General features: G+C 35.5%; 2 protein-coding genes across 2 annotated transcripts in view; one reads left to right on the forward strand and one right to left on the reverse strand.

The window, feature by feature from the left end:
* The window catches only part of LOC123688953 (disks large 1 tumor suppressor protein), a 742,726-nt gene that overhangs the window by 26,434 nt on the left and 702,806 nt on the right, over window positions 1-13,486 (forward strand). The gene's annotated exons all lie outside the window — the stretch shown is intronic.
* Window positions 11,693-13,302, reverse strand: LOC123688956 (mucin-4-like). The gene is made up of 2 exons (XM_045627730.1): window positions 13,168-13,302; window positions 11,693-13,078 (listed from the first exon to the last, which is right to left on the reverse strand). The coding sequence occupies exons 1-2, from the start codon at window positions 13,180-13,182 to the stop codon at window positions 11,780-11,782; spliced, it is 1,314 nt and encodes a 437-aa protein (XP_045483686.1). The 5' UTR covers window positions 13,183-13,302; the 3' UTR covers window positions 11,693-11,779.

Genomic DNA, 13,486 nt, shown 5'->3' on the forward strand with positions numbered 1-13,486 from the left:
TCAGATATTGATCTTGTAGTCCTTAATCAAAGATGGCGGTCCAAGACCTCAATTTCCAGATTTGGCCATACACTCCCACATCTATGACATTTTTAATCCTCTTCCCTCAAAATTTCCGAAAAATAAAATTTCGGAGTTCTCGCAAAAACGAAGAACGTAAACTTTTCCATAAAATGAACCAATAATCATTTCACTTTTCTTTGAAATCGCCAAGGCAGTAAAAAATCGGACCCTTTTACGGTTTATGACTTTATTATCGCTCTCAAGATGATTGCGCTACGAGCACGTTTATGTTCGAAGCTTTTTATTTTCCTTTATCTATTCGCATCATCCCTTGTTTGGCCATTTGTGATTTTTGCATTCATCATCGGTACATACTTACCCATTGTTTTCGGTTTTTTTGTATCATTCTCGACACAACATTTCAAAACTGCAGAACTGAATTTAGTAATCGAAGTCATCGAGTACAATTTAAAGGATTTCATTTAAATTGCAATTTATTTCTGAATACATCAGTTTTGAATTGATTATACTCGTACATGGTGTTCCTAAATTGGTAAAAGTACAAACGAAGTTGACAGATTCCTCTTATCATTTCGAAAAAAGTCAGATACAGGTATTAAAGTTCAAGTTCTTTCTCATAGCACCTTCCAATTTAAAGTTTTTATCATATGGTATGCTATGTCCGGTTCTTTCCTCCAGAGCTATTTTTTGGTGAACCACTGATAATTGAGAAAATTTTCAAAAGAAACTCTGGTGTAGTAGTTGGTTTCTTGTAGTTTTTTCGTATCTGTCGATTTCAATAAAAAACTTTCAAACGGCTCTCTAGTAATCCTCAGGAAAATCCAAATCATTATAGAGATCCAGTTAGTAAGATGTGATGAATAGATTAATTTTAAGTTTTGGTACTCATCTACCCAATATGTAGTGAAGATTAACAAAGATTCCAAAGACTGATAGCATCACAAAAAAAGTAGGACTAAAAAACAATCGCATCGGTAATCAAAAAATGTTACTATTACGAGTAATTTGGTTCAAACTTCATTAACAAACCTCTTTTTCTCAATAACAGATATGGGTATAATATTTTCTTGCAGACGGACAAAATACAGAAATCGACTTATTCTTTCGAAAAAAACTAGATGATTTCGATTTTGACAAAAAGAAAAACGTCAAATTTTTCTTGGCTACAAAATTATTTCGGATGAAAGTTCAATCAATTGCAAACTTTGATTATTTATACGTTTCTGCCAGGTTTGGTCGAAAAACTGTGGCACTGTGGCATCTTTCATGTCACAAAGTATACAATAGATGTAAGTTCTTTATAAGCACATAAGAGAACCTAGAGCCAAATATAACGTAACAGAGTTAGAGGATATTTCTTCATTCATCAAGTATCATCGTGCTGAATCTTTATTGATTCAATAGGAATTGTGATTGAACTGAAACTAAGAAGAATCTATATACTGATTCCAATAAGAATAATAGTGCACGTGATTCTTCGAAAATGTGAGCCTAACAAAAGCTCATTGACCCTTATCATGTATCTGATGCAATAGAGTGAAATAGGACCAAGACCATTTCAAGATCTGAAAAAAAATTGATTAATGTGAGTACAAATTGAGATATAATCATTGACACTCACCAATATAAAATTCGGTAACGACATAAGGAAAAAATTTCCCGCATACATGCAGTATGGCTTCTGCGACCTTATCATAAATCTGATGATATCTTTTTTGAATTGAAGAGAACCATCCTCCCAACCACACTGGTATATAGAATTCGTGAGAGCATCACTCTGTGAGAAACATTTCTATTAGCGACTTTTTCCTTTTTTTTTTGGAAACGTACCTGAACCATGATACAGTTACCATAGAAACAGTAAAGATATATTTCCAAGAGAACACAAGCTTGAAAGATGGCGATAGAGAAGAACTCCACGGTTAAAATAGGAGTCTGAAACAAAATATGGTTCATTCTTCATTTGAGTTTTTTGAGCGTTAATTTTTTTTAAACCATGCTGAATTGGATATCATCAAGCACTTACAGATAATTCAATACAACTTCTCTGTGCTCAACAATATTTTCAATTTTTGATGATAGAATACTTTGTTTATACAACTTACCAAAATGAACTGAAACAATGTGAGGCCAGTAGCTGCTACTCCCAAAAAAAATAGAAAGAAAAGAGGTAAACTAAATATTTCTTTCACCTCATCAACAAATCTGAAAAAAGTGAATTGAAGCTTAAACAGATCCAAACACTGAATGACGCAATTAGATTAAGTTATCCAATAAAGACTATAAGAAACATAGTAAAAACATAAACTCTACTTCAACTTACTCCAAAATACAGTTGTAATGTTTGATACTTGTCACTAAACCTTTGTGCATTCCAGCATCCAAGTCCTTAATATCCCCTTTCTCAAAATTCTCAAGAGCGCACTTCCTAATAGTCACAATCTGGCTTCTCAACATCTCCAGCTGATTCGAAGCTACCATCAACAATCCTGATATCAACATATCAGTAGCAACATCAGCTAAAGACATGAACAATAGACACACTGTCTGATACGTGAATATGATTGGGTACATTGGTGCTTCTGTGACTTTAAATGGATACCATGCAGATAGAGGAAGTCTACCAGACATGCCTGGATCGAAAAAAGGAAAGAAGCACATGGTGAGAGTTGCTACAATTCCCATCAAGTGGAATAAGATGGTAACATTTTTCTGGAACAAGACAGCTTTCTTGAATATCTTACGTTGTTCTTCATCTTCTGGAGAAAACTCAGGTCTGTGCTTGTGTATGATTTCCAGTATTTTCTTCTGGTTTTTCTGGATTGGAAAGAGTTTGATGAGGAGTATCACCTTAGCCAAAAAGACAAAGAGAATGTTTGTGACTTTTTCTATGTCATTCTCTATGAAGACTTGGTTAATACCTGATAAGACATCGAGAAGGCACAAACCGAAGGTAACAAAGATTGTGTAGCATCTATAAAGAACCTTTTGGTCCTTCCTAAGTTTGAGTGGTTCCACATATCCCAAAACAGTCATAATTTTCAAATTGATGTCGATGTACTGAGCAATCTCTGACTTCTCCATGTCTAACTCAAGAGATGAACTGTACTGAAAGTCTTATGGGCAATCTCCCATAATTTATAGAGTTCTAGTATCGATTGAAGTTTCCTGTTTGCAAACATCAAATTATATCGTTATGCGGGAACTGTAATTATAGAATTCCAGATTTGTTGGGATCAAATTATTGGGGTTGGGTTCTTACGGACTATTTGCATAGCGAAGAGATTCTTAAAGTTTAAATTGGGAATTGTGCTGATATACAGGTGTTCTTTTGATAACTCATATTCTGAATAAGATCTGAATAGGCTCTGAGTGGTGTCCAACTACATGAAACATCACGCTAGTTTGTGGAATTCTTTCAGTACACCTGGGCAGATATCAGATGAGAAAGGTAATTAAAAATACATTACTTATTTTTGAACGCCTGATTTTCATATAGTTACATATATTTTGTAGAATATTACTCTGAAGTTGTATCAATAGCCTCAGATGATTTCCATGGACCAAAATTCAAACAGACGCTTTGAAGCTCTACAAAAATAATTGGAAGAATAAATATTTTCCCTTTTTATATTAATGGGTTTGTTTGTAGTACAGGTCTGAGGATGTGGTGCTATTAGCTTCTATGAAAGCGGTCCACAATCTATTAAAAACTATTGGAAAGAATCTGTGTTTTAATTGGAATTAGTACATATGAAGTGATGGAGTACTAACATTTTGTGATCAAATTTGAAATAAGAAGAGCTATGTATTATACCAGGACAATTGAAAAGACCCCTTATACCATAGTAAAACACATTTTTTGGCAAAATTCGATTTTATTATTCAACATACTTGACTTCGAGAGCGATACAGCAATTATAGCGATCTTTCAACTTTTCGATAACATTTTTGTAGTACGATTTGTCTTTCGCTTCAAAATAGGCCTCAGTTTCGGCGATTACTTCTTCATTAGCGCTAAATTTCTTTTCAGCGGGCATTCTTTTGAGGTCTGAGAACAGGAAAAGTCGCTGGGGGCCAGATTTGGCGATTACGGTGGATGCAGAGCAATTCGAAGCCCAATTCTTGCAATTTTTCCCAATTCTTGCAATTTTGCCATTGTTTTCATTGATTTGTGACTCGGCGCATTGTTTTGATGAAATAGCAAATTTTTTTTTCAAATGGAGCTGTTTTTTGAAATCGTTAAAAAACGCTATATCGGGTGTCCCAAGGTGAGTGGCCTATTAGATTATTATGGAAACTATTGATGGTAAAGATTTCAAATTTTGTGGATAGATATTTGGCCATGTAAGGTACATTTTTAAAATAATTTCACATTTCCAGTGTTGCCGGATGTACGACAATTTGGCAACAACTTTGTTATTTTGAATAGGACATCCGGTATTTCTATTTTTTTATGATACTCCATAAAATATTGAATCTATTCACTATTACTTTTCCATCCCTATCTTCAACGGTTTTTGAGTTATTAATTATTTTTCGAAATTTTAGATCAAATTGGCGTATTACGAAAATGACTCTAGTTCGCTCAATATTTGAGATTTAAGTCAGAAATTTTGCAAGTCGTTAGATATTGATCTGATCTGTGTCACTGCTTTTGAATTATGGTTGTCAATAATACAGGACGGACCAAAAAAAATCATCATTTGCCAAGTTACAAAATTGTAAAAAAGTCTATTTTTTCAAATTAGACACCTAGTATATTTTTCAATTCTTGGAATCAGTACAACACACTCCACAATTTTTCTATTCACGTCCCTATACCTATCTCAACTGGATTCCGAGTTATATGCGTTATATGTGTATATCTTTCTTGAGTCATTATTTATAGAAAAACCTCGGAACAAAACACCTGTTAGGCAATAATTGTTTATTTTGACATTTATGGATTGAACTGATTCATTGATACATCGATCTATGAACGACAAAGAGAAAATAACAATACAAAAGAAATTAACACTTATTGAATCAATGTGAAATCTAATAAATGCATATAACTCGGAATCCAGTTGAGATAGGTATAGGGACGTGAATAGAAAAATTGTAGAGTGTGTTGTACTGATTCCAAAAATTGAAAAATATACTAGGTATCTAATTTGAAAAAATAGACTTTTTCACAATTTTGTAACTTGGCAAATGATGAATTTTTTTGGTTCGTCCTGTATTATTGACAACCATAATTCAAAAGCAGTGACACAGATCAGATCAATATCTAACGACTTGCAAAATTTCTGACTTAAATCTCAAATATTGAGCGAACTAGAGTCATTTTTGTAATACGCCAATTTGATCTAAAATTTCGAAAAATAATTAATAACTCAAAAACCGTTGAAGATAGGGATGGAAAAGTAAGAGTGAATAGATTTAATATTCTAGGGAGTATCATAAAAAAAATAGAAATACCGGATGTCCTATTCAAAATAACAAAGTTGTTGCCAAATTGTCGTACATCCGGCAACACTGGAAATGTGAAATTATTTTAAAAATGTACCTTATATGGCCAAATATCTATCCACAAAATTTGAAATTTTTACTATCAATAGTTTCCATAATAATCTAATAGGCCACTCACCTTGGGACACCCGATATAATAATCGCTGTTGATGTTCTGGCCCTTTTGGAGGTAATCAATAAATATTACACCTTGCGCATCCCTGAATTCTGATGCCATAACCTTGCCAGCTGACTGTTGTGTTTTTCCTCGGTTTGAATTTGGTTCATCGTATGCAGTCCACTCAGCCGACTGTCGACTGGACCCCGGAGTGAAATGATGGAGCTATGTTTGATCCATTGTCACACATCGACGCAAAAATTTAGGTGTATTGCACTTAAACAGCTTCAAACACTGCTCAGAATCATCAACACGTTATTGCTTTTAATCGATTGTGAGCTCGCGCGGCATGCATTTTGCACACAGCTTTCTCATGTACAAATATTCCTGAATGATATGAAGTACACGTTCAGATGCTATCTCCACAATGTCTGCTATCTCGATCAACTTCGCTTTATGGACATTCAAAATTATTTTGTGGACTCTTTTTGATTTTTTAGTCGGTGACAGCCTCTTTTGGGCGTCCAGTGAGTTCGCCGTCTTCGGTGCTCATTTCACCATGATTAAACTTATCATACCAATCAATGAGGGTTGATTTTCCCCGAAAACTCTTCATCAAACCAAGATTTTGCTTCATCCACATTTTTTCCCTTCAAAAAGCGATCAGCACACGACATTCTTCTTTTTCCATTTTTTTTCAAATAACGAAAGTAACTACACTCACAACGAAATATCTCACAAACTAATGGTCGGACTGCTGTCAAATTTTGACACGTATCGTTTGAAGTAAGATGCATAGAATACCTGGTGTGTTTACTGATTCGATTTTGTTTCAGACTTTTTGAGAGACCCACCTGTTGCTTTGGTGGTGTGCTTCACCAGAGTGCTGTAAGGTGGCGCTCTTTAAAATTTTTCGAATTCCCGCATCTGCCTGGTGCCGTTTAGAAAGGAAATACTGATTTTAGACACTGCAAATATTCACAATAAATTACAATTCAGTTCATATCGAATTTTTACTCAAATGAATGGAATATAATGACAGACCATAGAATATAAAATATTATTGTTCTATACTCAAAGTTCACGACAAGAGCGAAGAAATAGGGGAATACTGGGGGTAATTACACGGTGCTCCTAAATTGGAAATGACAGATTTCCGGATCATTTTAAGAAAAAAAGTCCTATAACATGAGTCCCCAAACATTTTGTTTTGAGATACATGTGTTGAAGTTCAAGTTATTTTCTCGTATAACCTTCCCTTCACAAGATATTCAATATGAATTGGCCATAGATATTCCAGTTTAAAGTTTTCACTATGTGATATGCTAATTTTGAATGCAAATCTACAGGGTGATATATTTTCTGGAAGGAAACCTGCTTCCTTCCATCAAAACTATATTTTGGTGAATGGCTGTTAGTTTAGAAAAATGTAGAAAAAAAACTCTGGTCCAGTACTACACTTTTTGGTTTGTTATAGTTTTGTCGTATCTGCTATCGATTTCGAGAAAAATCTCTAGTAATCTTCAGGAAAATCCAAATTATTATGAAGATTCAGCTAGTAAGCTCTAATGAATGCATTAATTATAAGTTTTGGTATTTATTTACCTAATCTGTAGCGAAGATTAATAAATATTTGATAAACTGTACGACACACTAGAAACAACCTGTATATTGAAAGCAAAGCCTTTGTGGGCTCAAAATTATCCAAGTATTTTCTCATTTTCCTTCGTAACTCTTATTTGAGAACAAGGTAAGAACAACCGAATTAGTAACAACAAAAATTATTTCGAGTAATTTGGTTCAAACTTCATTATCAAACTTCTTTTTCTAACATTACAGATATGAATAAAAGTTGTGGTCAAAAATTTTTTTTTCGATTATCCCTCCCCAAGAAAAAAAAGATCTACGCCCTTGGTTCACAAGATTCGAGAATTGAGAGAAATGTCAAATGTAAACGATGTATGCGCCATCTGAAAAGCCCGCGATCCCTCGAAATCAAGTAGGTATATAAATCCGAAAAATCTCCCGTTTTGTCTGAAAGTTTTACAGGTATAAGTAGACACACCAGGTATTCTATGCATCTTAGTTTGAAGGTTGGTAGTAACTAAAAATCATATTGAATTAATACAAGCACCGCCATTTGTTCATCAGACCAGGGACTTTTCAATTGGACTAATAGCAGTCGTGAAGAAATAACTAATCCTAACGAATATCTCAGGGATTTGAAACTTTTATCAGATCGCACACCGGAAGTGAAAATAACATGTCATTGATTTACAGAATATACGATTCATTGAAGCTTTTAATTTCTTGGTAAAAACGTAGAATCGACTGGCCGCACCTCAAATCGAGTCCATGTTCGAGATCCGGTCATTTAATCTTCAGCATTTCACCCAACAATGCAAATTCATACTGGGATTACATTCTTGGCGGAAGAATTTTATCGTACTGTGTGGACACTGAAATTCGGAATTTATGATTCATCATTATGCACAGCTTTCACCTCTCTCTAATTTTCTGGTCATTTCGAATTGTATCTTATTATCTTCGGCAGACGTGGTCAACGGAATCGATTCCGAAACGTCTCTTGTTATAGGTCAAAGTTGGGTGAATGGAGAGAGAATGAGAATTGCGTCAGGTTAATTGATAGGGCTCTTCTGTTGATTACCGGCAATAAAAAACCTGTGACATTGCTAGAAAACAAAGAATTCAGAATCTCTCTTAATTTTCACAGCTTGAACGTTGAGTTTTTGAATATCCACTGAAAAAATTTAGAACTTTTAAACGGTCGTTAATTCAAACGCCACTTGTTCACTCGGTGACCACAGAACTTTAAATAGGGTGTTTTTTTCGAGGTATATAACTTTAAGTTGGCATAACTTTTCAAGATGTCGACCAATTTAACATCTTTCAAGTGATGCAATTTCATTTCGAAAATAACGGTTCTGTGCGGAATACGTATCGCGCACTACGTCCATTAGCGATGAAGCGCACTTCTGGTTGAATGGCTACGTCAATAAACAAAACTGCCGCATTTGGAGTGAAGCTAATCCTCAAGTGTATGTCGAAACACTGTTACATCCAGAAAAACTGACTGTTTGGTGCGCTTTATGGGCTGGTGAAATCATTGGTACTTCTTCAAAAACGATGATGGCCAGAACGTTACAGTGAATGGTGATCGGTATAGAGCCATTATTACTAACTTTTTCATTCCTGAATTGAACAACCATGATGTCCAGGAGCTGTGGTTCCAACAAGACGGCACAACATGTCACACAGCTCGTGCCACAATCGATTTATTGGAAGACACGTTTGGTGACCGCCTAATTTTACGTTTTGGAGCTGTGAATTGGCCTCCAAGATCTTGTGATTTAACACCGCTAGACTACTTTCTGTGGGGCTATGTACAGTCATTGGTCTATGCGGATAAGCCACAAACCCTTGACCATTTGGAAGACAACATTCGCCGTGTTATCGCCGATATACGGCCACAAATGTTGGAAAAAGTCATCGAAAATTGGACGTCCAGATTGGACTACATCCGAGTCAGCCGTGGCGATCATATGTCAGAAATCATATTTAAAATGTAATGCCACACAAGATTATCTTGCGGATAAATAAAATTCATGTCAATCGAATAATCTATCGTTGTTTTATTGCAATTTAAAGTTCTATAGCTCTAATTTATTATTATCTTATTTCAATTATTGAGAGATAAAAAACTGACCACGAGTTGAAAAGAATTAAGAAGCTATTTGAATTAAAGCTATATAGGTTTTATATCTCTTCAATAATCTGCAACTTTCTTTTTGCCTTGAGTGAATTAGATTCAATACTCAACAAAAAAAAAACAAGAAATTCATTGACATTCACCGAGAAAGCCAACAGTACGATTTTTGTTCGGTAAATGTTCACACACAATGATCAGTTTCATCCGTGCTTTTAACATATTTCAATTTGATTACGTAAACCAATCCATATAAGAAGATTTCTTTTGTACCAACTGTCAGAGTCATTTTCGCGTTAATTATTTTTTGTGATCCATATCACCTTCAACTTATTGCATATAGCAGTTTGGAACCAGTTATTAGCAAGCGTATAAGTTGTTGGAATTTCTTCGAAGAAAGCTCAAATATCACCATGTTTCTTCATAATTTTTTTTGCATTGTATTGTGAGATTCAGTACGTCATCCTTATGCTATTCTCTTGTGATTCCAATCAGGAGATGAAACACGGTAAATTGGATCCCTTCAGGGCTGGTAGGGTCGAATTTACTCTCGATACTCTTGAGTAGATCCAATTGCTCCGAAGGGATTCACATGATCAATCACATTCATGTTTATATTGTCTGATTACACTTGAGAACATTGAGACGTTTGAATTTCAGTAGAAATTGGCGTTATAGAACTTATTCATTCTTTACTGATTTCATAATCAGTAAAGAATGAAGAAGTTTAAGGTAATTTTAAAACAATTGAGGAAACGTGAGGACAAAGAACTGCGTTTATGTATGTATAAGATGTAATTTATTGATCACATCCTTTATTTATAGCGGTATACAGTGTACAGTATATATTGACGAATAAGGTCGAATTTATAGGAAAAAATGGGGTATAACTTGTTGCACCATCGTAGTGGCTGTTGGAATGCTTTTCATTTTCACCGCTTATAAATAATCGTTGTTAGTATCTATTCAAGTAGATGAAGTTTCCAAGTTGTGTATGATCTATTTCTATAGAAATTTTATGAGAAATGTGCGAACCCAAGTACGCGAAAATAAATTGAAAATATTTCGAAGACTACTACAGTTTTGCAATCATTCATAACGACCTATTCACAAATAGTACCGAATTTCGTTGGCCTCAACGTAAGTAATGTCTGACAGCCCGGGAAACTTATTTTATTATTTCAATCTCAAATAATCATGAAACTTATTTTATTATTTCAATCTCAAATAATCATGAATAGAATACTTTCAGTTTTTTTTGTTAAGTTTCTACATTATTCGAATGTAATTTAGGCACTAAACTAAAGATTGCACAACACTGCATCAAATCAAGAGGATTAATAATAACCTCGAGAAAATTTATGATTTTATTTGTGTTCAATGGAATATATTAGATCTGTTTTTGCAGATACGCAAGAGAGGTTTTCCTATTAAATCATTTGAAGACTACAGATTGGAGATTCGGGATTACCTAACAATAATATTCAAAATCGTCTTCAAATGCAAATTTCTCCAATTCAATTCTTGATATTTAAGGATTTGAACCATTATGCAGGTACCTACTATTGCTTTTCCATAGTATATTTCCAGAATCCTTTGTCAGGAATTTTCTTGCAGATGCTCGTTCGTTATTTCAAATTGTAAAAAAAGTAATAATTTTTACCTAATTCAATCAATAAATTGTGTCTTGCTGAACACTGATGAAACATTTTTCACACAAACTTGAAGTTTTTATATTCTTCCATTAGTTACATCTACATCTACAATTTTAAACATGGACCGTGAATAGTACAGAATCTTTTATATCTACAATGTTTTCAATTCAGTTGCCCCGATCCTCTTTAAGAAAATATACAATTTTGAAATTCCATCCTCTATCTTACTTAAGAAACAGCTTGAAAATTTTATGATATCAATGCAGTTTTCAGATCTGTCGTATCTTGTACAACCAATAATTTCAGGAATGATAAAATTGCTAATTCTGTATTCTTATCGAACTCTTCACTTCATCAATAAACGAGCATATTCTAGGAACATAGAGTATTAAAAATGCAGTGAATTCAACTCTTGTTTCTCGAAGACAGAAAGCCAGATAACAGTCAAAGAAAATTTTATAATATAACTTCATTTTGCTGTGAATTTTATACACCATTATATCGATAGAAAACATCTACAAATTCTTCGTAATAACTTATGAGATTTTGGTGCAAATCGCACAGTTGAGTTTATCGTTACAACACAATAGATAATTAACAACAAAATGTGAAAATCATCTGTCCTAGAATTCAGTTAGCATAGCTAATATGTAGCATATAAAAGAAACGATTGTATATATTTCGAATGAATTTATTAAAAAAATATAAAAACATTAAAACTAATGAGGACTAGATTATACGTCATAAAATTTGGACTCAGATTTAATGGTGATGGTAGTGACCACTTCCACTGTAGCTACCAGAGCTCAACTGAGACTGAGAAACATGATCGTTCAATCCATTGGAGAGAAGGACTGAGTTTCCACCAGAAATTCCAGAAACGACTGAATGTCCTCCAGACAGGGATGAGCCATAGCTGTTTGACAGACCCAAGGAGCTACCGATGTTGTTGGAGAGCCCGATGGAGCTACCGATGTTGTTTGAAAGACCAATTGAGCTACCAAGACCGCTGGAATATCCCAAAGAACTGCCAATGCCGTTGGAAAGACCCAGAGAGCTGCCTCCATAGGAGATGGTGTTAGCGTAGTTGCTGCTACCAAGGGAAGAGCCAACATTGTTCAAATGGACGTGTTTGACTGCTACTGGCTCTTTGACAACGATGGGTTGGGGTACTGACACTGGTACGTTGACTTGTTTGACGACTGGGTATGGCCTAGGGACATCGACTGGAACTGGATGAGGTACTCTGACGTAGACTGGAGTCCTGACAGCAACTGGAACTGGTCTTGGGACAGCAACTGGTACTGGTCTTTGGACGTATACATTCACTGGGTGTGGTACTTCAACTGGTACTGGACGGTTGACGGCAACGGGTTGAGGTACTCCGACTGGAACAGGGACAGGGTTGTTGGTGTACACTGGATAGGGTTGGGGAACTCCAACTGGGATTTGACGGATCTGTTGGGAGTAGGTGTTGGTGTTGGCGTTTCCAGACAAGAGAGCTACGTTGTTGACACCTCCAAGGGCTAAACCATTGCCGAGTCCAAGTCCCAAACCGTTTCCACCAGCTAAGGCCAAACCACTAGCGCCTGATAAGGACAAACCGTTGATTCCTCCGTAGCCGTAACCGTAACCGCCGAGTCCACTTGAACCCAAATTGTAAACGGAACCGAGGTTGTTCAGGGATAATCCGTTCAAACCTCCATAGGAGTATGATCCCAATGATGATAATCCATTAAGTCCACTTAAGGAGTTCAATCCAGAGGATACAGATACAATTTGTGGGCTTGAAGATAGGATGTTGGAGCTGGAGATGGAGGAGATTGAGGGAGATTGGTGCACTGAAGTCAGGAGGCCTGATCCAGAGTTGAGGATGGAGGAAGATGGGATATGTGACTGTTGTACTACTACGCTAGGGCTGCTCTGGGTGATGACGGTGGTTGATGGCTTGGGGTAGCTGTAGCCAGTAGAGTAGGAGCTACTGATCGGTGGACTGAGCCCGCTGATGTCCTCTTTTACTACGCCGCAATTTGCCACGCTTGTTAGGGCCAATGCGGAAATCTGAAAGAAAAGAAAATGTTCAACATCGAAATTTTCTGATAAATTGTAATTTAAAGACGATGAAATTATTTCATTGATTGCAAACTTACCAGTAGAGCTATCATCTTGTTGCTCAGTGCTCGAAAGAGGAGAAAGATGAAATGATAATGATCCAAAAAATCTCGGACTTTTATAGTTAACCACACCTGGGATGATACATAATTCAAACTTTCTCGACCGTCTGCGACATCTTGGTAGGAACATGGCCGAATCGTTGAAATATGTAACGATGATTTACATTTCTTGTTTAGTTTTCTTATATGTGTAACGACGGTATATGGTCACTTTACTTTCACGCTCGGCAGCGTTTCTATTAGAATAGTATTAATTTGTTAATATCAATTGATAGCGATGAAGAATTCGGACATC

This window comes from Harmonia axyridis, chromosome 1 (genome assembly GCF_914767665.1).
Source record: "Harmonia axyridis chromosome 1, icHarAxyr1.1, whole genome shotgun sequence".
In the NCBI taxonomy this organism is placed as follows: Eukaryota; Metazoa; Arthropoda; class Insecta; order Coleoptera; family Coccinellidae; genus Harmonia; species Harmonia axyridis.